The sequence below is a fragment of the Neovison vison genome, chromosome 5, assembly GCF_020171115.1.
Source record: "Neovison vison isolate M4711 chromosome 5, ASM_NN_V1, whole genome shotgun sequence".
In the NCBI taxonomy this organism is placed as follows: domain Eukaryota; kingdom Metazoa; phylum Chordata; class Mammalia; order Carnivora; family Mustelidae; genus Neogale; species Neogale vison.
This window is the reverse complement of record NC_058095.1, coordinates 33,375,873-33,399,427: the sequence shown is the minus strand read 5'-3', so window position 1 is coordinate 33,399,427 and position 23,555 is coordinate 33,375,873. Positions and strand designations below refer to the sequence as shown.

The window sequence follows — 23,555 nt, the reverse complement described above, 5'->3', positions numbered from 1 at the left end:
CTCTGTTGCAACATGAAATGATTCTGCCATCTTTATGTATTTTTTCCACTTTTGGATTCTATTTTATTAATTTTTAGCTAGTTTTTCCTGTGCAATTACTGCAATAGCAAAATAACTGGAAAAATTTAAACATATAAATTGTGATCAATTATAAATTAAATAGGATAAGGTCTTTAAGATTTAAATTATCATAAATTAAATAATACAGATACAGTGGCTAACACAGGGCTTGATATAAAGCTCACATTTAGAGAGCCCTTCCTATCATTATTATAATAAAGACAAAAGGCCATTTCCTATGATGCATGAATATTCAGAAAGCATTTAAGTCTGGGACAGTAATTTTCAAGGAAATTGTCATCTCAACCATACTGCTTTTGGGTTAAAAAAAAAAAAAGCCTACCATTTATTACAGCAGTATGGCAGAGGGGCAAGGGTAAACATCCATTCACTATTCAGACAAAAAAGTCTGGAAACAGAGAAAGGTATATGCACTTACAAAACTTAGTATGAGACAACAACAGTGAGGAAAGGATGATTTGTTCGGATGTTTGATCCTCACCCTCATATTTTTCATCAAAATTCTTTCTAATTGTTTTAATTACTAAAAATATCTTTAAGTGTAAAAAACCATTTTTATTTGCCATAAAAATAGACAATACTGATTGAGTCTTAGTTGGAGGTGAAGCACAATCTTCTAGGTGTGCCACTAAAGAACTACTGAGAAAACAACTCACCACATAAGCAAATGTAAACTTCTGTTCATCAAGACATCAAATGAAATCAAAAGGAAAACAAATTGGGAAAATAACTGCTAACAAAATGAGGGATTAATATCTTTAATTATAAAAGATTTTTTCTAAAAAAAATCAATGTGGAAAAGCCCACTGGAAAAAGGTGCACAGTACATGAACAAGCAATTCCAAAAGGTTAACAAATGAAAAAATGTTTGCTTTCACTAGAGATCCAAGACTTAGCTACGAAGTCCTCTTTATACCATTATTTGGAAAAAGAGCACGAACTTTAAGGCCCAACAATAAGAGGAAGGTTAAGTAAATTATGAAGCCATCAAATATTATGCCTATAAATCCACTAAAAATGATGTCAAATGTTAACAGTTACATGGAAAAATGTCCCGTATAATTTAATGAAAAAGGCAGAAGACAAAAAAAAATAGCATTTTTAGGATGATCTCACTTCTGTAAGAAGTACACCTGTCTATGAATGACTACACAGACGAAGACTGAAAATCACATCCACATCGTCTCTGGGAAAGTGAAATAGGTAGGAGAAAACAGGGTTTCATTTATGTTCAACTTGTCTTATTTTATAGTTTTATTTAGGAAACACATATGGCTTTCCTAACAGGAAGAATATAATCTTTGTTTTTAAATTAAGGGATGAATATGGTGGCTAACTAAACATAATACATACATACATATGGGGATGAGACACATATCAGTATCTTATCTTGATTTAAAAAAAACAGAAATAGTAAACACCAGAGAGCAGAAGACTAGGAAGTTGAGAACTTACTGCCCAAGCTCTCAAGGAAATAAAACCATTTGATTTTATTTGGAAGACTCCTAAGACTCCTAAGAAGGACAGGGGTTTATCGCCTCCTTAAAGAAATAGGTATACAGTGTAAATATATACAATTTTGTCAATTATACCTCAATAAAGGTGGGGGTCAGGGAGTAAAATCTACTTAAAAAAAAAACAGACAAAAAAAGAAATAGGCAAATGTTACTGAAAAAAAAAATACTATGGGATTACCTTTCCAGTGCTATTTACTGGTTGAGCAGCTTACTGCTTAATCTTTAACCTAGCCAACTGGCACAAAATTATATGTATTTTTTCACCGCAGGATACTTATAGCAACACAGAAACACCTGTATTTACAGTTATGATAAAAATACAGCATAAACTCTTAAAGACATCTAAACTTTCCAAAAGGCCCTGCTCTCATAGCTAAGCATGAAACTAAAATTCATTTTTTCACATCTGTCATATCTTTGGAACTAACTACAAGTTAAAAAAGGGTAAGATGCCCTGAAAGAATGCAACAGGTTGGTTTAGAGGCTACCCAGAAAGTCTACAACAATCCCTTCACTGGTTCTTCCTCCTTCCTGTGGATGCTTAGTTAGAAACAGGCAATTATCACCTCTCCTGCCCCAGTGACTGTGTTTGGGCCAGGAAACTCTTTCCAATTGATAACCTTCATGACTGAAACAGGCCTAGGAAAAGTGCTCCAGCAAATGGAGGCAACCTGAGAGAGCATCAGCTAGAAGGCAGGAGCCTCGAAGGCTGATCTTACTCATTTCCAGACAAAGTTCATGCTTCACATACTCTCATATTCCCACCAGCGCACCCGAGTCAAAGGAAGAAGGAAAAGCCATCAGAAGTTTAACCCTTCTCAGAGAGTACGGACTATTTTTCCATATTAGTCACAAAACACGGCATTAACAGCCTCTAGGAATCCAGATGGAGAATGCTTTCTAGTAATTCCAGGGATAGAAAATCTCTTTTAACTTCGGAATGATACAGTTTTGTATGACTCTTTGGAGCTTTGCCAAGCAAGTAAAAAAGACAATGACCGTCTGGCAATGAATAGCACAAAATTAGTCTTTATGCTACTAAAATCTCTCTGAAAATTAAGTAAGTGGGTAAGAAAAGGAGTAAGAAACGAAAAAGAAAGAAGAAAAGTTAAGAATGTGAAAGGGGGTGAGAAAAAGAAGATGTAATGCATTAAGACCCAATAATGAGACATCCCCATTTCTCAGTGGAGGAACAGAGTACATCGAGTCCCTGAAGCAACTAAGATATAAGAACCAGGAGTAGAAACCAGGGTGAATGAGTGTCTTGCTCCAACCACTGGACTGCTGAGTGACTTATCAATGGTAACTACGTGAAGCAGCCCCATCTCGAATAAAAACAAGGAAGGCCGATCAGAACATGGCTTTCACAAATGCTTCTCTGACACGGCATCTGTTTCCTTCCGTTCCTAAGAAGTACTGGACAGACCGTACAAATTATTTTAGTATCCTTGAGAAATCATATGGTCCAACTCTCTGACTCTAAGCAGAACTGCACAGCCAAGTAGCAAGAAGAAATAAGGAGCTCTGACTCCACACCATCACAGCCAACAGAGGCCTTCATTAATCCCAATGCATTTCTGAATAATGAACAAATGGAGGATCGGAGATTAATGAAGCAGGGCAGTGTAAGCTGCAGCCCCTAACACCAACTGGAAGGCTGCAACCAAACTAAAAATCAATCTGCCCTGGATGATCACAGACAGGCTCTTTCAGAGGGCATAGAAGTAAAGATCGACTCCCTGCCCTAAAGCAGAAACCTGTTAGTCAGCGGCCCTGCCTATGCTCACAGAAGTCCTGACTGACCTTTCTGTTCTCTCATCCTTAAATATAAATGGGTTGCAATTTATTATACATGTGTTATGCACCTCAAAATATTACATACAGACATACAACGGTCACCATACGCTACTCCAGATAATTAAATTTAAACTGCAGACACAAAACACTATAACTCATATCCCCAAAGACTCAAGAAGTTATTGCAATCACACACAAAAGAAATGCTGCAAGAGAAGTACCAATAAGAAGAAAGAGCTATGAAGAGAGGCCCCATCCAATGAATGATGGCTGTGCTGAAGCCAAACAAGCAATATGCCAGACTGAAACAAGTGAGAGGACAGAGGACCGGGAGAAAGAAGTGTCCAGGACAAAAGAAGGTTTACAGGTTTGATACTATGCTTGAAAATCTGGAAGAAGACAGAGATGCTATGAAAACACACAATGCAAGGGGGAAAAAAGGCCACTATATAAACTCCAGAACAAAACAAAAGACTCTAAGAAAGAAAATATAATAATCTGTATTATACCAACTCTACAAATTTGGCCACAACAAGCAAAGTTTGCATAACATGCAAAGCAAAACACAGAAAGTTTTGCAAGCCTTTAGTTGACAGAACAATAAATGAAGGCATATTATCTCAATTTACAAAGATAATACAGGAACAAAAAAAACCTCATGATAGAACTATTGGAGAATAGGAGGGTCCAAGCACAAAGGTGGGATCCACGAACTGTTATTTAACTCACAGCACAAAATCAATAGATAATATCTATTATTGATAAATCAATAAATACCATATTATTTAGAAATATGGAAGCAGCAGAGTAACTGAAACAAGGGAGTTAAAAATGACTCCCTCTAGGAATTTTAACTATGTGCTTTATTATTTTAATACATTTTTAAAAATGCATTTTAAGGGGCGCCTGGGTGGCTCAGTGGGTTAAAGCCTCTGCCTTCGGCTCAGGTCATGATCCCAGGGTCCTGGGATTGAGCCCCACATCAGGCTCTCTGCTCGGCAGGGAGCCTGCTTCCTCCTCCTCTCTCTCTCTCTCTCTCTCTCTCTCTGCCTGCTTGTGATCTCTGTCTGTCAAATAAACAAATAAAATCTTTAAAAAAAAATGCATTTTAAGAAAATGATCGAGGAGAACACTCTGAATTCTGTGATGTCATCACAACAACCAACAGACACTTGCCTCCACTTTGATGGCGCACCGCCCAATGGCCCGCACAGCCTTGCGAACAAAGTCAACATCCACTTCTGTGGCATATTCCTTTAACTCTGCCAGAACCTGTTAAAAATCCAGAAAATGGATAATCACTAAGGATTCTGGAACATCGATTTCATGGCCAAGCTGCTTCTGAAGGCCAGACCTTAAGATCTAAGTGATTTATAGACCTGAATCTCCTTGAAGTCTGACCTGAGCAATGTTGGCTTGGGATGCTAAACGTATCATGATGTCCAATTTCTCTAGTTTAACATAGATGGGATCATTGTACTTCACAAAGAAGACTTTGATTTCCTGCTTCAAGATTTCAGGCCTGTAATACACAGAAATACATTTGATAAGGAAGGTGAGACATGTATTGATACATCCTCCTAAGTCTGTATGACTAGCTAATCTGTGCTCCAGCCCCTCCACCCCAACCACCAAACCTCACAAACTTCCTTTATACCCCTCTAACCAGTTTCCCACTGGGCAGACCATTTTTAAGGGCTAGAGTACATCTTGCTAAGAAGTGCTGGAAGAACAACCATCTGGCTCGAAACGATGGCCTAAGCCCTATGAAGCAGGCACTAGCTGGTACACTCCTAGGAGGCCCACCCAGCAGAAAACAAACTAAAACAGTAGAGCAACACCAAGTGTCTAGCACAGGAACACTCCAAAAGCAACTGTTAGCCTCCTGATCGGGGCAAGCTGCTTTGCCATCCGACATTTTCATTTCCATATATTAAAAAGAACTTAACACTGGCCTCTGTAATACTGGTATTATCAAGCTTAACTCAAAATCACAAACACTTTAACCACCAATTCACTGTTTCCCAACCTTTTCTGGACAATTAGATTGATATTCCTCAGGGCGACGTACTGCACCTCTGGCTCCCCAGACAGCAAAGTGACAAGTGGAGGGGCCAACTTCTTCAGCAGCATATTGTAGTAGTCAGAGTCCTTGGGTAACAACTCTAGAAACTTCATTAGGACTTTTACCGCTGAAAGCACCACTGCTGAGTTGGCATGAGACAGCCGGGGAGTTACACGCTCACAGATGCTGAGGGCAGAAAAAAAAAATTAACATCTTGAATTATAATTTCTTTGCTCAATCCAGCCCATTGTGTATTGGGTCAGAGTCCCATCGCCCAAGTATCAAGAAAGTAGAAAATTGGTTGCAAAAGTCAAAGCTCCGTGTGTAAACAAAACTGGGATCCTACATTGCGTGCAAACTGCAGACAGAGGAGGGACATCAGAAGACTTCAGGAAACCAGCCAAGGAAACTAGGCAATACCCGAAACACTTGAGGCTCACACCATTTACCCTCCTGTTTTACAGTCTTCTCCGTCTCCCCATATCACTTAAGGGCTTCTTGCCTCACAATCCATTTCTCTTCAACCTACAGGATGTCAAATTAAGTTTTAAGAGATACTTCATGGGCGCCTGGGTGGCTCAGTGGGTTAAGCCGCTGCCTTCGGCTCAGGTCATGATCTCAGGGTCCTGGGATCGAGTCCCGCATCAGGATCTCTGCTCAGCAGGGAGCCTGCTTCCTCCTCTCTCTCTCTGCCTGCCTCTCTGCCTACTTGTGATCTCTGTTTGTCAAATAAATAAATAAAATCTTTAAAAAAAAAGAGAGAGATACTTCATAGTGAGAGATACCAACTGGGACTAAAGGTTTCATAAGATGCTGGAGGAGGTGAGTTGAACAGGAAAACCACACAACCCCTTGTCTTCACGATCATAAGGAAATCTCTCAATGTTTTTTTTTTTTTTAAGATTTTATTTATTTATTTGACAGAGATCACAAGTGGGCAGACAGGCAGGCAGAGAGGGTGGGGGAAGCAAGCTCCCTGCTGAGCCCTTCCAATGCAGGGCTCCATCCCAGGACCCTGAGATCATGACCTGAGCTGAAGGCAGAGGCTTTAACCTACTGAGCCACCCAGGTGCCCCTCTCAAAGGGTTTTTAAGTAACAGAACACAACTGCAATATTCTCCCAAACCCCTCCCCCATTCTCCTAACCCCTGCTATGTAAACTTAAAGGCTTCACTAAATCTTGAGTATGTAATTATCTTTTGAGGGTTCTTCAGAAATTAATCTAATTTTGATAGCTCTTGGGCAACATAAGAGGCTAGGTAATTGTTCAGCTGGGGATTCAAGGAAAGTAAGCCGGGTTTCTCTCCCTTCCTCCAGTATCTAATTGGCTGACTCCCTGACCTCCCTCAGGTCTTTTTCCAAATGCCACCTTCTCAGCAAGGCCTTCCCCAGCCTTTTACAAAATACAACTCTTTATCCCCAAATGTCCAGTATTGCTTAGATCTCCTCCCTACTTTATCTTTCCCGTTAGTGCTTATCATCATCTGACATGTTATACATTGTATTATATATACCTCTGCCCCATCCCTCAGAATGAGTGTTCCACGAGGGCTGCGATTCTGTTGACAGTATCCTCAGGGCCTAGGACAATGCCTGGCATGCAGCACAGACTCAATAAATACTTGCTAAGTGAATGCACGAATAGTGGTTGATGTCAATGACCAAAAAAAAAAAAAAAAAAATTCTATATAAAGTTCTTTCCAGGGACGCCTGGGTGGCTCAGTTGGTTGGACGACTGCCTTCGGCTCAGGGCGTGATCCTGGAGTCCCGGGATCGAGTCCCGCATCGGGCTCCCAGCTCCATGGGGAGTCTGCTTCGCTCTCTGACCTTCTCCTCGCTCGTGCTCTCTCTCACTGTCTCTCTCTCTCTCAAATAAATAAATAAAATCTTTAAAAAAAAAAAAATAAAGTTCTTTCCATAAGATATTGTACTTTTTTTAAAGATACTTGTACTTTTGATAATGGAAAGAAAGGATCAGAGTGAGCTTTACTTAGGTCCAGAGGGAACAATTTCCCAGCCAAGTGAAGAGAACTTATGTTATGGTACCTTGAGCTTCAGCCAGGCAAAGAAGATTCTTATCTACCATAATTAAAATATGTCAACTTTAATGAAGAGCCAACATTTCTTCCGAAGTACTTTACCTACTACAGTGCCTATATACACAGAACACTCAATAAAAATTAGTGGTAAGTCTAACTCTGTAAACTAAAATGTGTTTAGGTGCATATGAAATTTAATAGTCAATTTGTGATGGTCAAAGAAAATTTATTAGTGTTGAGCAGAACAATCCAGGTGTACCTTCCAAAATCTTTTTCAAATTCAGAATGACATGATTTCTGTATCTAATGAAAGACACCATATGCTTTGCAGGCTTCAATACATCTCCACTACTGAGTTATAGGTATGGTTCAGCTCAGTAACTAGTATCAAGCCACTTACTATGTAGCTAACAGGATGAAAAGTTTGTCGCCAAGATGAGACACTCAAAAACCCTTGTGTGCCAAATGGCCAGAAACTGCTGTATTGGAGATGTGGGACCATGATGAGGGAGACTTTAGCAGAAGGTAACTGCAGTATTCAAACAAGAAACGAAAAACACACATCTTTTAGGTAGAGCTATTTTTGCATGGTTTACTCCACCACCTAAAATGTTCCTAAATCCAGTGAGAAAATACCACAGGGATAGCAATATCTACCCCATAAGCCACTGATCTTTGCCAACATAAGACACCCTCATTCTAATACAGACAGTAGAACTTACTCAAACAGGCAAGTCTCCCAAATACTCTCTAGGAAAACAGAACTGACCTCTGAGCCTCCCGGTCATCTTTAGGGTTATAATTAGATAGGCAGTCCAAGATGAAAATCTGGCCCCATTCAGTGCATTCATTCAGGGCTGTCAGCAGCTTGTTAATGTTCTGTGGGTTCAGATCGAGTAGGTTGCTGTTTGGGTGAGATTCACTGATTTCAGATAATGCTGCTACAGCATTAGCCACCACCTGAGAAAGAAAGAGACATGACCTTGATTTACCAAGAACAGCACAAACATAAACAAATACTCTATCTTCTTTGGATCACTTCATTGATCTCAACTCATAACTATTCCTGAATATTTCACCTAGTCAGCTAGAAACATAAACTGCTTTCAAAACATGTATTAAACCACCAATGATGGCATATATAGCTTCCTGGTGGTCAGGAGCCCAGAATTAAAACAACTGATTTATTTGCAGATAGTCACACATAATTTGCTATTAAGACATTAATATTTTAATAATAAATTAGTAATTTTAATCATAATTTTAATATTTTAAATTAATAATTTAATAATTTTTCAAAGCAAAACAAATTTATTCCTTTTTTATTTTTAAAAAGATTTTATTTATTAATTTGACAGAGATCACAGTAGGTAGAGCAGCAGGCAGAGAGAGAGGAAGGGAAACAGGTTCCCCACTGAGCAGAGAGCCTGATGCGGGGCTCGATCCCAGGACCCTCAGACCATGACCTGAGCTGAAGGCAGAGGCTTAACCCACTGAGCCACCCAGACACTCCTATTCCTATGTATTTTTAAATACCCAAACAATAATATCTACTTCATTCATATACACATGCATTTGTAAACAGTAGAAAACATGCATGGGGATGATATACATCAACTTCACAAATGTCGTGACCCCTACAGAAAAAGGAATGAGCAAGAGAGCATGTATGAAGCTTTAGCTATGGTTGCAGTGTTTTGTTTTGTTTCCCCTAAGAGGAAAAAATTTATTTTGGAGATATATACACTTCTATATGGTTTCATAAAGTCATCCCACAAACTAGCTAATCCCTGTCCAGATTAGATTAGGGATTTTAAATTAATTATTTTTTTTTTTAAATTTTATTTTTTCAGTGTTCCAAGATTCATTTTTTTATGCACCACACCCAGTACTCCATGCAATACGTGCCCTCCATAATACCCACCACTAGGCCTTCCCACCCCCCCCAACACCCTCCTCTCCCAAACCCTCAGTTTGTTTCTCAGAGTCCAGAGTCTCTCATGGTTCATCTCCCCCTCCAATTTCGCCAAACTCCTTTCTCCACTCCTTCACCCAATGTCTTCTAAAATTATTAAAATTTAATCATTTTAAATTAATGAATAATTTTATAGTTTTTATCTTTAGAATCAAGACATATGAACAGTTTTAAGATAAATGAAGTTTAAACATGTACATCAGGCAGGGAAAGGACTGCAAATTTTAGGGCTAAATGGGTATGCTTCTTTTGGGGGGGTGATACTGTCAATCATGTCATGAATCTCACAGTAAGAAAATGTGAGCTTTGAAATCTTGACATCCTGGGAGATGTTCCTCATCTGAAATCTGGAGATAATTTAATCCACCTCACAGATTAGTTGTAGTTTAAGGATCAAATCAGATGACACATGTATAAGTGCTTTCTATAAAGCCTTAGGCAAATTTTAGGTGGTACTATTACATAACTCATCAAGACTAAGTTGCACAGTTTTTCACATTAACATCTCTGAAACTGAGATGCATTTTTAATCAAAGGCATTGTCAGTTGGGGGTGCCTGGATGGTTCAGCCAGTTAATCATCCAACTCTTAGTTTTTGTCTCAGGCGGTGATCTCAGGGTCATGAGACTGAGTCCATGAGGGGCTCCACACTCAGAGCAGAATCTGCTTAAGACTCTTTTTCCCTCTCCCTCGGCCCCTCCCCCACCTCATGCCCATATGTACACTCAAATAAATAAATCTTAAAAAAAAAAAAGGTATGTCAGTTTAATAAGAAGCACATTTCTTTCCAAGTAATACAGAAAATAATAAGACATCTTATAACCAATGCCATCTCAGAATCAATGAAATACCGCAAATATAACCTTTCAGGCAGTGTAATATATGAAAAACTGCTAGCAACTATAAGAAAGTAAACTTGTGGGGCGCCTGGGTGGCTCAGTCAGTTAAGCAACTGATTCTTGATTTCAGCTCAGGGCATAATCTCAGGGATGTGAGATCAAGCTTTGTGTAGCACACCACACGGAGCATGAAGCCTGCTTAAGAGTCAGTGGTTTAAGCCGCTGCCTTCGGCTCAGGTCATGATCTCGGGATCCTGGGATCGAGTCCCGCATCGGGCTCTCTGCTCAGCAGGGAGCCTGCTTCCTCCTCTCTCTCTCTGCCTGCTTGTGATCTCTCTCTGTCAAATAGATCAATAAAAATCTTAAAAAAAAAAAAAAAAAAGAGTCTCTCTCCTCTCTCTCCCATCCTTAACCCTGCTCACATGTGTCAGTACTCAGTCAAAAAAAAAAAAAAAAAAAAAAGTAGTACAATTGCATCCTGACTTAAAGATCTGGCAATTGACTTTAGTTACAAGAAAAAAAGTGAACACTCTTTATGAAAATTACAAACCATTTCTGATATAATTAATACATTTACAGTCAATGATACTTAATTTAAAAATTGCAAGAACACCCAAAACACACACACACAAAACTATACTATGGTCTATACAATTGAATTTAAAGCCATATTTTTTAAAAGTACTCTCTATGCCCAATGTGGGGCTCGAACTCAACCCCAAGAACAAGAATCACATGCTCTATGGACTGAGTCAGTCAGGTACCCTGAAAACCATACTTTGCAGTGAAGCTCCCAGATGTTACTAAAGACTAGCAAGGTAATATTAACTATCAATGAGATGTGATAAGAGATAGCAGCTTCAGTAATTACACACATTAAAATGTTCTCAAAAACATCAACTCATTCTTGGTTTTTACTAAAGTGCCTTCCTAAAAGCTTGAGAAACTAAGAGTTATGTAATTATCCTTTTGCCAACAAGTGAAGAAACATAACAACCACAATTCAACTACTGATTTCAGTAGTCAGTTTATCTAAGTAGTCTGCAGATTATCCCAAAAGATAAATGTCTAGAGAATATGATTTTTTAATCATATAATGCACTTATGGCATAAAAGGTATATGTCATGGAGTGCCTGGGTAACTCAGTCAATTAAGTGACCCACTCCTGGTTTCAGCTCAGGTCATGATCTCAGGGTCATGATCTCTGCTCAAGTGGGATCAAGCCCTGAGTCAGGTTCCTCCCTCCACGCAGAGTCTGGAATTCTCTCTCTCCCTCTTCCTCTGCCCCTCTCCCCGCTCACATGCACATGCTCTCTCTCTCTCTAATCAATTAATAAATCTTAAAAAAAAAAAAAGTATGATGGTACAAATCGAATCATCTTCAGTTACAACTTAGTGACCATAAAATTCCAAGATGAAAAATCAAGGGCTCCTTCGTAAGTATGATTATACTATGATATGATATTACTGTTATTAAGAAAAATCAGGAAGAGGGTGCCTGGGTGGCTCAGTGGGTTAAGCCTCTGCCTTCTGCTCAGGTCATGGTTGCAGCGTCCTGGGATCGAGCCCCACATTGGGCTCTCTGCTCAGTGGGGAGCCTGCTTCCCCCTCTCTCTCTGTCTACTTGTGATCTCTGTCAAATAAATAAATAAAGTCTTTAAAAAAAAAGAACGAAAAATCAGGAAGAATTATCTAGCCTACCTACCATATGGTAACACGTATAAAGCTCTTTTCTGACTTTTGTTTGCTATCATCAAGCATGGGATTCAGTGACAAACAAAAAGCATAAAGAGTGAAATACTAATCCCCTCCATCATCTCAGGTGCTTAACATGCAGGGAAAAGACATTTCCCATGTACTACACACTTGATAGACCTGATTATGGATAAAGGATCAAAATGTCATATCAGAAGACCAAATGCCTGTTTTTAACTATTACTGCCAACATATGCCCAATATTAGTTACTGGCTGTCCAAGAATAAAGTGTCCTACCACAGCTTACCATTTCTGCCAGTTAAATCATTTCGATGTTAAAAAAAGATTACATGTTAAATATAAAGTCTGTTAATAGGAAATGTAGAAAAAGAAAAGGTCAGAACTGAGGGAATTTAAAAAGGCAATGTGGAAGAAAGAGAACAGAAGGATGCTGAACAGAATGAACAATTAGAATTCCTCTGTCATTATCATAGGCAATTAGAAATTAAACCAAGTGTATAATGTGGCTAATGAAGTATATGTTCTGGTGGCAAAATAGGCAATTTCCACTCATTATCACATTAAAACAAAAAAAGAAATAGAGAAAAGTAAATCTAATTAAAAGATCCAGAGAGACCAGATTATAGGATTATGTTTAGAAAAGCCGGCACTGAGAAGAGATTACTGCCAAACAGTTCCTGAGCCAATGGCCAACCAGAGAAAAATGCATCCCCAATAACAAAATTCTGTTCCTCTAAAACTTCAAGTTCCCTCTGTTCTACCTATCCACTTTCATCTCCTAATGCTCACCGGCTGTTATGATTTCAGAAACATATGAAGGTGAGCCTGTAGGGATTGCTTAGTGTTCTCCTGGTCTCAACCTAATGGAAACTTAAAATAAGCTAGTCACACCGAATGTAAAGTAGACAGAGAAAAAAGACACTTCAAGACAGCAATTGGGTGGTTAGGATATATAGGACAGCTCACCCGTCAACATTTATGCTCTGTTTCTTTCGAATTTTGTATTCTGTACATAGCAATACTATGTATTTCTAAATATTTCTAAAAATAAACTTTAAAAATAATAGATTGAAAGTTAAAATTTACTTCTTCTTTCCAGAAAGATTACTCCAGACAGTAATTCAACATCACAAAGGACAAATCTAACCCCTGCAGTAACTGCCTTGATATACCCGTATACTAAAAAGGTTGTGTTTCTTTCACTTGAACCATCACTCTGAATTTGAACGAAGACTCACATGCATAACATTTCTCCCCTAGAAAACTGGCATTTCTCTTAGGATAAAAGACTGCCAAAAAGAGAACAAGAGCCTTTTAACTATAATCTCAAAAAAACCCTACAGTTCTCAATAAAGAGTCTTTTTTTTCTTTACCTTTTATTTTTGAGTAATCTCTACAGCCTACATGGGGCTCGAACTCACAACCCTAAGATTCAGTGTAGCATGTTACATCGACTAAGCCAGTCAGGAACCCCAGAAAGGAGTTTTTTTTTTTTTTTTTTTTTTTAAGATTTTATTTATTTTTATTTATTTATCAGAGAGGGGGGGGAGAGAGCGAGCACAGGCAGACAGAATGGCAGGCAGAGGCAGAGGGAGAAGCAGGCTCCCCGCCGAGCAAGAAGTCCGATGTGGGACTCGATCCCAGGACGCTGGGATCATGACCTGAGCCGAAGGCAGCTGCTTAACCAACTGAGCCACCCAGGCGTCCCCAGAAAGGAGTTTCTAAAGAAGTTTTGCTTAAAAATGGATGAATAGGGTTTCTAAAATTAGTTTTCTTTTTTTTTTTTTAAAGATTTTATTTATTTATTTGACAGACAGAGATCACAAGTAGGCAGAGAGGCAGGCAGAGAGAGAGGAAGGGAAGCAGGCCCCCTGCTGAGCAGAGAGCCCCATGCGGGACTCGATCCCAGGACCCTGAGATCATGACCTGAGCCGAAGGCAGTGGCTTAACCCACTGAGCCACCCAGGCACCCTAAAATTAGTTTTCTTAACTAATAAATTAGTTGATGTATAAAAAGTTGGCATCTAGGTTACAAAGAAAAACATATATACCATAAAAAAAATTTTTTTTAATTCATCTTGTCTCCCAATTATGGTGTCTCTTAGGGAGACTGCAACTAAACATTCCTCCTCCCTACCCCACCACTGTAGACCTAATCTGTATACTTTATTCAGATGTAAGACACAAACATCTATGCACATACTTAGGTACAAAAGCATACATATATAGATGCATATAAAATCACATTCCCTACTAGACAAATCTTCCTCTGCTTTAACTACAGACTTCTCTTCAATGTGATCGTTCCTTATGGACCCTTGGAGTCTGCTTAGTTTTTTTTTTTTTAATCATAAGCAATTTGTGATTTACTTTCTACTATACCTCATAGAGAAGGCTGTACAAAGAGATAAAAGGCAGTTAACTGCTTAAACATATTGAACACTTACTATGCACCATTAACCTTAACAGCAACTGAGGTAGTTGCTATCAAAATCCACCTATTACAGATAAGGAAACAGGTTTCTTTCTTCCTTTATTTTTTAAGGTTTATTTATTTATTTATTTATTTGAGAGAGTCCTGCTCGAACAAGCAGAGGGAGGAGAGGATCTCAAGCAGACTCCCTGCTGAGTGCAGAGCCCAATATAGGACTCAATCCCCAGATCCCGAGATCATGACCTGAGCCAAAATCAAGAGTCAGATGCTTAACCTACTGAGCCACCCAGTCACCCCAAGGAAACAGGCTTTAAAAATGAATTTATAAATCAGTTTAGAGAAGTTAGTGACTTGCTTAGTGAACAGCTAGAAAGGGATAGTGCTTGAATATGAACTCCAGGTTTGAGTCTGATTCCAGTTTCCGAGTACTAATCATTCTGCCTCTAGCATAAATGCCAAGAGCCAAGTGGCAGGAGCTGTGAACTTCAGCTGTGGAAAAAGGGAAAGAAAAACCAAGAGATGGGGGAGGATAATATAATCAAAACATTATTTCCAGGCAAAGGTGACATGCAGATTTATACAAGGAGAAAAATGTAATCTTCTACTTTATAAATATTTCAGAGATAATTACCTCCTGACCACACTTAAAGAGGCAAAATTTACTATCTAGCTATAAAATCTGATTTATAAGCTACCCCTATCTGATATGTACCAACTGAGAGGACATCAATTTCACCTCACTTTTTTAAAAAAGGAGCAAGCTAGAGCTGTGGATATGGTTAAAAATGATCCTGTAAAAAAGAACTCTAAAAGGGAAATGTAGGTCTACAGAAGGACTGGAGTGTCACAGACAGAAGCTCCTTTATGAGAAATCTCCCACCCGTGCACCAGTCCCTTTGAATGACTTTCATTCTGCACCTTCATTTCCATACCCTCAGAACCCAAGACAGAGATCACTTTCCAGTATAGTACTTCCCCCGATCAACAAATTACTACTTAAAGAACGTTCATTTCCAGCAATGACCTTCAAAGTTACATACTCTGAACAGATTTCTACTTCAGTTTTCCTCTTCCATTTACAATCCTTTGGATTGATACCCTAAAGACTTAATTAAATCAAGTGAAAGCAGAATAAATGCCTGAAACTATTATGCTAAAATATACAGGTGGTATATATTTTTATCTTCTTAAAAATCAGCAACCTAGGACTTTCGCTTCCTATTTCACAGAGCTTCCCCAAATGAGGTGTTAAAGCACAGGGCAATGTTTATTTGTTCTAAGCATGTTCCTGCATTATCGGCTCCTTAAGGACACAATGACTATGTGGTACCAGTTAATTTTCTTCCCCTCAAATAAGTAAAACAGAGCTCCTACTTCAATCCAGCACACATCCAGAATGCCAGCAGATAATATGCCAACTACATTACATTCTATAATGTGCCATCATTTGCCCTCACCTTCCCAGGAATAAGGAAGTTGAGTCAACACAGCTCATTATGACAAGAAGGTCTGCATACATGATAACAAGATTTACAAATAAGACTCAGTAAAATTCATTACTTAAGGTGGCTTAAGATACAGTCTGATAAAATGCAAATATTCTCAAAACCAAACTGCTACAAGTAGGTGTCTACAAGTACACAAAAGGCACTCCTAACAACCAGAGTTACTTTGCCCACAAACCCTAAAATTACACCAGAGCAAGGTGCAACAGGAACAAAACAAAAAATTTATTATCACACCACTATTATCTTCCTTTTGAGAGCAAAGTAATCCCTGCCACATTAAGAGTATTGAGATCATCTCAAAGAGTACACTAAGAAAGGAATGAGCTGTGATCTTTTGGGCCACTAAGTACAACAGATTCAGTTTTCTGAATTCAGTTTTCTGAAGCTGCTGACAAAATCTGCTTTAAAATTTTATCCTTGAGGGGCACCTAGGTGGCTCAGTTGGTTAAGTGTCCACCTTCAGCTCAGGTCATGACCCCAATGTCCTGGGATTGAGCCATACATCAGACTCCCTGCTCAGCAGGCAGCTTGCTTCTCCTTCTCCCTCTGCCATTCCCCCTGCTTGTGCTGTCAAATAAATGAATAAAATATTTTTTTTAAAAAAGGCATTATTCTTGAATAATTACCTTTTAAAAGTAACTCTGCAATGATGTAGTCAGTAACACTGTAAATATACCTAGGTTCATTTGTGGGTAAGCTTCCCTAGAAAATTACCCTAAAAGACAATGTCTGGGGCGCCTGGGTGGCTCAGTGGGTTAAAGCCTCTGCCTTCGGCTCAGGTCATGATCCCAGAGTCCTGGGATCGAGCCCCACATCAGGGAGAGCCTGCTTCCTCTTCTCTCTGCCTGCCTCTCTGTCTACTTGTGATTTCTGTCTGTCAAATAAATAAATAAAATCTTAAAAAAAAAAAAAAAAGACAATGTCTGGCTTTAAATAACACATACAAGAAAATCAAACTTTTTTTTTTTTTAAGATTTTATTTAGGGGGCGCCTGGGTGGCTCAATGGGTTAAAGCCTCTGCCTTTGGTTCAGGTCATGACCCCAGGGTCCCAGGATAGAGCCCCGCATTGGGCTCTCTGCTCAGCAAAGAGCCTGCTTTCCTTCCTCTTTCTCTGCCTGCCTCTCTGCCTAGTTGTGATCTCCACCTGTCAAATAAATAAATAAAATCTTAAAAAAAAAAGATTTTATTTACTCATTTGACAGACAGAGATCACAAGTAGACAGAGAGCCAGGCAGAGAGAGGGGAGGAAGCAGGCTCCCTGCTGAGCAGAGAGCCTGATGTGGGGCTCAATCCCAGGACCCTGGGATCAAGACCTGAGCCGAAGGCAGGGGCTTTAACACACTGAGCCACCCAGGTGCCCCGAAAATTAAATTTTTAAAAAATAAATTCGCAATTGAGGGGCGCCTGGGTGGCTCAGTGGGTTAAGCCACTGCCTTCGGCTCAGGTCATGATCTCAGGGTCCTGGGATCGAGTCCCGCATCGGGCTCTCTGCTCAATGGGGAGCCTGCTTCCCTTCCTCTCTCCCTGCCTGCCTCTCTGCCTACTTGTACTCTCTCTCCGTCAAATAAATAAATAAAATCTTTTAAAAAAAAAAATAAAAAAAATTAAAAAATAAAAATAAATTCGCAATTGAAAGATTAACTCTTCTAAAATTATTAATATACAACTTCACAATGACTATACAATATAGACCATAAATGGTAGTTAACTTATGAAGGGCTTCCTCTATACCAAGTTTATGATTAAGTGCTTTGCAAACCCTCTATCCTTCAATGTTCACAACGATCCTATGATAGAAGTATTATTTATTAATAAGTTTAATAGGAAGTTTAGGGAGCTAAGAAATGCCAGAACCAGGACACAAACCCAAGTGTTTTGGCTCCAGAACTTGAGTTTTACCCACTATGCTATACAGTACTGGGCAGGGGGGAGTAACATTTTATAATTACAAAGCACTTTTTTGTTTTTGAGATACTTTTCATACCAGTGTGAGTCAACTCTTTATAAAAAGAAGAAATTAAACGCAATTTGCTATTTTGTGACTTGAGTTATATCTTTATTGAACTGAATCCTAGAATAGCAAAAGGACATTTGTGTTGAAACAGGTGAAATTCAAACAAAATCTGTACTTTAGTTAATAATAATGTACCAATGCTAATTTCTTAGTTTTTGACAAATGTGCCATGGTTATATAAGATGTTAACATTAAGTGACATTGAGTGAAGAATATATGAGAATATATCTGTGCTATCTTTGCAACTTTTCTGTAAATCTAGAAATATTCCTCCCAAATGAGATTAAAAAAAACACCTGTAAGTTGGTAATAATCGGTAAAATAAAAACCCATAGTGAATTTTTAAAAAGAAGTGAAAATCACAGAAAGATTTCCAGAGTTTATTATAAAGGAAAACAAAAACTCTGCTTCTCCAGTAAGCAGAGACGGAAAAGAATTCAGATCAACCAGTGGAAAATACAAGAGCTGGGCAGTCAGCTTTAGATCAAAGCAGCCCTCAAGGATTCTATTTACTCCAACCCTGCAGAAACTAATGGTGGATCTTCTTTTAGTCCCAAATATAACATTACTCACTTGGGAGATCCCAGACAGACTGAATATATTACCTCCCACATTACTGTTATTAAGTGCCTACCACAAACTGACTCTCTCACACATGCCTAAAATTCTACCAGCCCTAGAACTCCTTTATGGATTTCTGGCATGAAGGGCATTATCCATTTCTAATTTCACTTATGTATGAAATTCTACTTTAAAACTCTCTCACTTATTAATATACATTTAGGGATAAGAGAAATCATACAAAGTATTAAATTAAATGAAGTCATTATGTTTTTCTATGTGTTCTAGACCTATCTTTCACAGAAAATTTAACATAGCCCACAATGACATCATTTATACTGATAAAAATCCTTGCATTCATGGGGCACCTGGGAGGCTGAGTGGGTTAAAGCCTCTGCCTTCGACTCAGGTCGTGATCCCAGGGTCCTGGGATTGAGCCCTGTATCAGGCTCTTTGCTCAGCAGGGAGTCTGCTCCCCGCCCCCCTCCGTCCATCTCTGCCCACCTTCCTGTCTACTTGGGATCTCTGTCAAATAAATAAAATAAAATCTTTTAAAAAAAAAAATTCTTGCATTCACAAAATGACCTAGAGACTTAAGTTTTTCAATATGTATCATCTTAGACTGACAACAAGCCACAACACAACTTTCTAAGGCCTAAATAAAAACTACAATGATCAGAAAGTACGCAGTGTTAGCTCTGTTCCTCAGTAGCTACAGTTTATTAAGCAGTTACCAAATATCAGGCATTAAATTTTTAAATTACTCTTCTTATTCGAAATAATCGAGTAAAATAGGCATTATCACACTCATTTTACAGATAATGAAACTGAAGCTCATTTTAAACAACTTGCTCAAGACAACGTTTTTAGTGAGCAGCCACACCAGGACTCAAAACAGCAGCCACTCTGGCCCTGAACGTCATCTACTATCTCCATAAACCAAATTTTTGCAATTCAGCACTACTGGATACGGGGATGGATAACTGTTCACCATAAGGCGCTGTCCTATACATTATAGGATGTTTAAAGTATCTCTGGACTCTACCTACTAGATGCCAGTAGCACCTCTCCCATTAGTTTAACAACCAAAAGTTCCCACATATTGTCAACCGTCTCCTGGGGAGCAAAGCCGCTCCCCGTTGAGAACCGCTGTCATAACATGCTGCTTCTACATGCTGATGTTGGGGACGGTTACCAAAAACACGTGCCTGGCAACCGACCTGTGAGCTGGAACCCGGCCCCTACCTTGGAGGCTTCTCATCCTACACCTATCCTTGGAATGGGGGTTCCACTTGTCTTTCACCTGCATGGTATACGTGACTGAACCCAGTTAAGGCCTCTTTATAAACGTTTAAGATCTGGCAGGCAGGTGTGAGGATCCATGCTGTCTTGCTGCTGCCCAAAGGCAAGCCTTGTGTGTCAGCTCTCTTTGCTTATTAGAGCTACAACCTACCAACCTGGAGGAGGCTGCCTCTCTCATTGGTCCCTCTCTGCCCTCCACTTAAAGGGGGCTGGTTTGAGATTACACCACAGAAGCTTCCAGAAAAATGTGTAAGCCTGATGATTCACAGACCTGTACCCCTGGGGCAAATAATACATTGTATGGTAATAAAAATAATTTAAAAAAAATAAAAGGGAGGAAACTGAAAGAAAAAAAAAAAAAGCTGCTGCATCCATAAGGTTTACAAACCAACAGCTGGCTAGCATACAGTTAAAGTATATAGTTTTTCTGAGAAGAGGTTATTTTTCATAAAACATCTTTCTAGAGTAAGTTCTAATTGAAAGAAGCTGGTGGTTTTAGCTAGAACCTTTGCTAAAAGCCACTGCAGGTCAAGCTGAGGCAATTCTGAGAACATACTACTTGTCCAGAACACTCAGCAAACAGAAACAGGTTTTTTATTTATTTAGTATTTTGAGCTTGGCAGACGGATTCAGAGCAGTGCAAGAGGGCTTCCTGGAGGCAGCTCCCAGAGTGATGGAAGCAAAACTGAGAAGGCTTGGAAGACAGAGATCAAAGGTACAAGTCCCTAAGCCAAAGGGAAGGACTCAGGAGAACAGAGTTCACAAACAAAAGCAAACACTGCTCAGTGGGGGCTGTTGAGAGAGTCTCTGAAGTGGCTGACTCCGGCATGCACGTGTTAATGGAAGTCAGAATACATAAAAGCCTCAGAGGAGAGGAAAAAACATAGTAAGGAGGGTAAATCCTAATATGTGGGCAAAAAGCTACAGAAGAGTTACTATCGCTCAAAAACACTTTTTTTTCTTGTAAGTATACACTTAGTGGAAATTTTAAAAATTCTGACAACTGTGAAGAAATCATAGGAGCTATTTTCCTGTAGCCCCAAAGCGGTTCCTCATGCTGGATACAGGTATACTTTCAAAATAAAGAATAATAAAACCCGCATCTGAAAAGAAGTTTGGCTCTAATCAGAAAAGACTGTACTATATGTGTTTGCACAGTTATCAAAGTAATCAGGACATTTTAATTTAATACTGTAGCAATAAGTTAACCTTTGCCTGACGTCTACTTCATCATTACAGGAGCAGCACCAATCACTCTCGTGAGTTCCCATAAGCCAAGTACTTGAATATGTGCTTTTTTATGCAAGAGCTCAAGAAATACTCCTGACACCAGTCTACAATGGTTCCACTCATTCAAAAGAAGAGGAAACAACTCAGGGAAGTTGAGCTAGAATTTAACAAAGAATTTTTTTTACTTTCAAGTCTATCTTTTCTCTTTCAAATAGTATTGCTATGAAAGATTGCTCTAACTGGTATAAATGGCTTAAATGCAGGAAAATGAGGCATGATCCACCCCCCCAACCCTCAGAAAGAGAATGAAAACATATTAAAGTTCTCGTACTTGCTGCAAGGTACACTACACCCAGGAATAACCCTGGAGATTCACAAAAGTCACAAAGTATTCAGATCTTGATCAATATTTCCCTCAGATTTCAAAGTCACTTCTGCAAGTGTTCAGGTGCTCTTACATCTAGGATGCCCTTCTGAAGTGAGCTCTAAGAAAATGACTAAGGCAGAAGCCGCTGGAAACGTTCGTTTTGCAAGAGATTCTAATATTTGCTGTTGCGGTGCTGCCACCATGTGGAACAACTTCAGAAAAAGTGGAACAAAATTACTCCTCAAGAGCAGCAAGAAGACTCCTACCCGTCATCAGAGTAAGAGCACTGAGAGGATTCCCACAGTAAAACAGATCATTTAAGGCCTTCATATGTTCAAAATTTTTACCATTTTGAGAAAATAAGACAGTTCTAAATGTGTATGTGTGAATATACACACTTAAATTCTATCATATGCATACATCCATGAAGGCAGTGACCGATAATGGGCACTGGGACTCAGAACTAGGTTAGAATCCTAGCTATGTTACCACTAGTTGTCAGACTTTAGGAAAACCTTGATCTCTAATATGGAATAACCTCTACTTCACTAAGAGGATAAGAGAACTAAGTAATATAACTGAAAGCATTTAACTGGCATAGAATGCAATCAAATTTAAATACCCTTTTTCCTAATGACACAGTCCTCATAAGCCTTAGGAACTTCTTAGGTGTTGGAGCTGCTACACTTTACATTCATGCACTCCTCTGTTCCCTATCAACAGTCTTTGACCCAGCTGACAACAAAGTAAAATCAGTGGCCTAAATGTTAGTTCTAACACTTTTAGGTAAAAAGCAGGACATCCAGTTTGAGACGAAAAGTATGGGTTCAAGATTTAAAACAGGCCTGTACGTCTGTTGACTATCTTAATCCAAGCTTTTCAGTTCTTCATTAAAACGAGCACGAAGAGTTCAAAAAATGATCTGAATGTAAGGCCGGGATAGGAGTAGGGCAAGCATGGCACACCCCACTTTCAGGTTTGTGTGGGTACAGACTGACACCTGAATGTGAGCAGCACCTTAAATTTTGCAGCCTGTACACCTTGCTAGCACTCAATTGAACAGTATCAGGGAAAAGTTCTGCTACCGAGAAATCTGACAAGAATCACAAAGATTTTCTATTTATTTATTTATTTAAAGATTTTATTTATTTATTTGAGAGAGAGACAGTGAGAGAGAGAGCATGAGTGAGGAGAAGGTCAGAGAGAGAAGCAGACTCCCCATGAAGCTGGGAGCCCGATGTGGGACTCGATCTCGGGACCCCAGGATCATGACCTGAGCTGAAGGCAGTCGTCCAACCAACTGAGCCACCCAGGCATCCCAAGATTTTCTATTTAGAGGGCAATAGGTCCAATGATAATTAACGCTGATACCTGCTCTAAGAAAATTGGTAATAAAGACGGCAAAACAAAAGTCATTCCTTGGGACGCCTGGGTGGCTCAGCTGGTTGAACATCAGCCTTCAGCTCAGGTCGTGATCCCAGAGTCCTGGGATGGAGTCCCACATTGGGCTCCCTGTGGAAGCTCTTCAGTGGGAAGTCTGCTTCTCCCTCTCCCTCCACCTGCTGCTCCCCCTGCTTGTGCTCACTTTCTCTCTGTCTCTGACAAATAAATAAAATTTTTTTAAAAAGAAAAAAAAAAGTCATTCCTGAAACAGTTTCTCAAAATCTACCAAGGAACCTTAAATTTTCTCTAAAAGTTTTCTCAAACATAACTGAGTATAATATAACATTATAGCAAACTATAATGCTCTTAAAATTTCTTAACCTGTTTTTACTACAACAAATCAGGAAGTGATTCGGAGGGATTTTCAAAGAGACCCATTGATGTGTTGCCTGTTTAAATTCTGTACACATAGGTATGGTGTGGGAGAAAATAGCTAAAAACAAGACTGGCACATGTTGATAATGATTGAATCTGGTGATGTTAAATGTGTTCATTTTATTTATCTATTGTTTTCATTTAGTCACTCTAACTTCGAATATATTTGAAAATTCCCATAATAAAAAGTATAAATAAATAAATATATGTATAAATACATGTATTACTTGAGAGTATTGTGGGCTGGACAAAAACCAGTTCCTCCTCCACAATGAAAACTTAAAATAAG

At 39.1% G+C, this 23,555-nt stretch overlaps 1 protein-coding gene across 2 annotated transcripts in view; it reads right to left on the bottom strand.

The window, feature by feature from the left end:
• The window catches only part of AP2B1 (adaptor related protein complex 2 subunit beta 1), a 126,579-nt gene that overhangs the window by 77,578 nt on the left and 25,446 nt on the right, over positions 1-23,555 (bottom strand). For both annotated transcript variants that reach the window (XM_044248420.1, XM_044248421.1), the window contains exons 6-9: positions 8,269-8,459; positions 5,425-5,646; positions 4,797-4,917; positions 4,572-4,667 (exon numbers count right to left, since the gene is read on the bottom strand). In XM_044248420.1, coding sequence (XP_044104355.1) covers positions 4,572-4,667; positions 4,797-4,917; positions 5,425-5,646; positions 8,269-8,459 — 630 coding nt within the window. The remainder of the gene's footprint in view (positions 1-4,571; positions 4,668-4,796; positions 4,918-5,424; positions 5,647-8,268; positions 8,460-23,555) is intronic.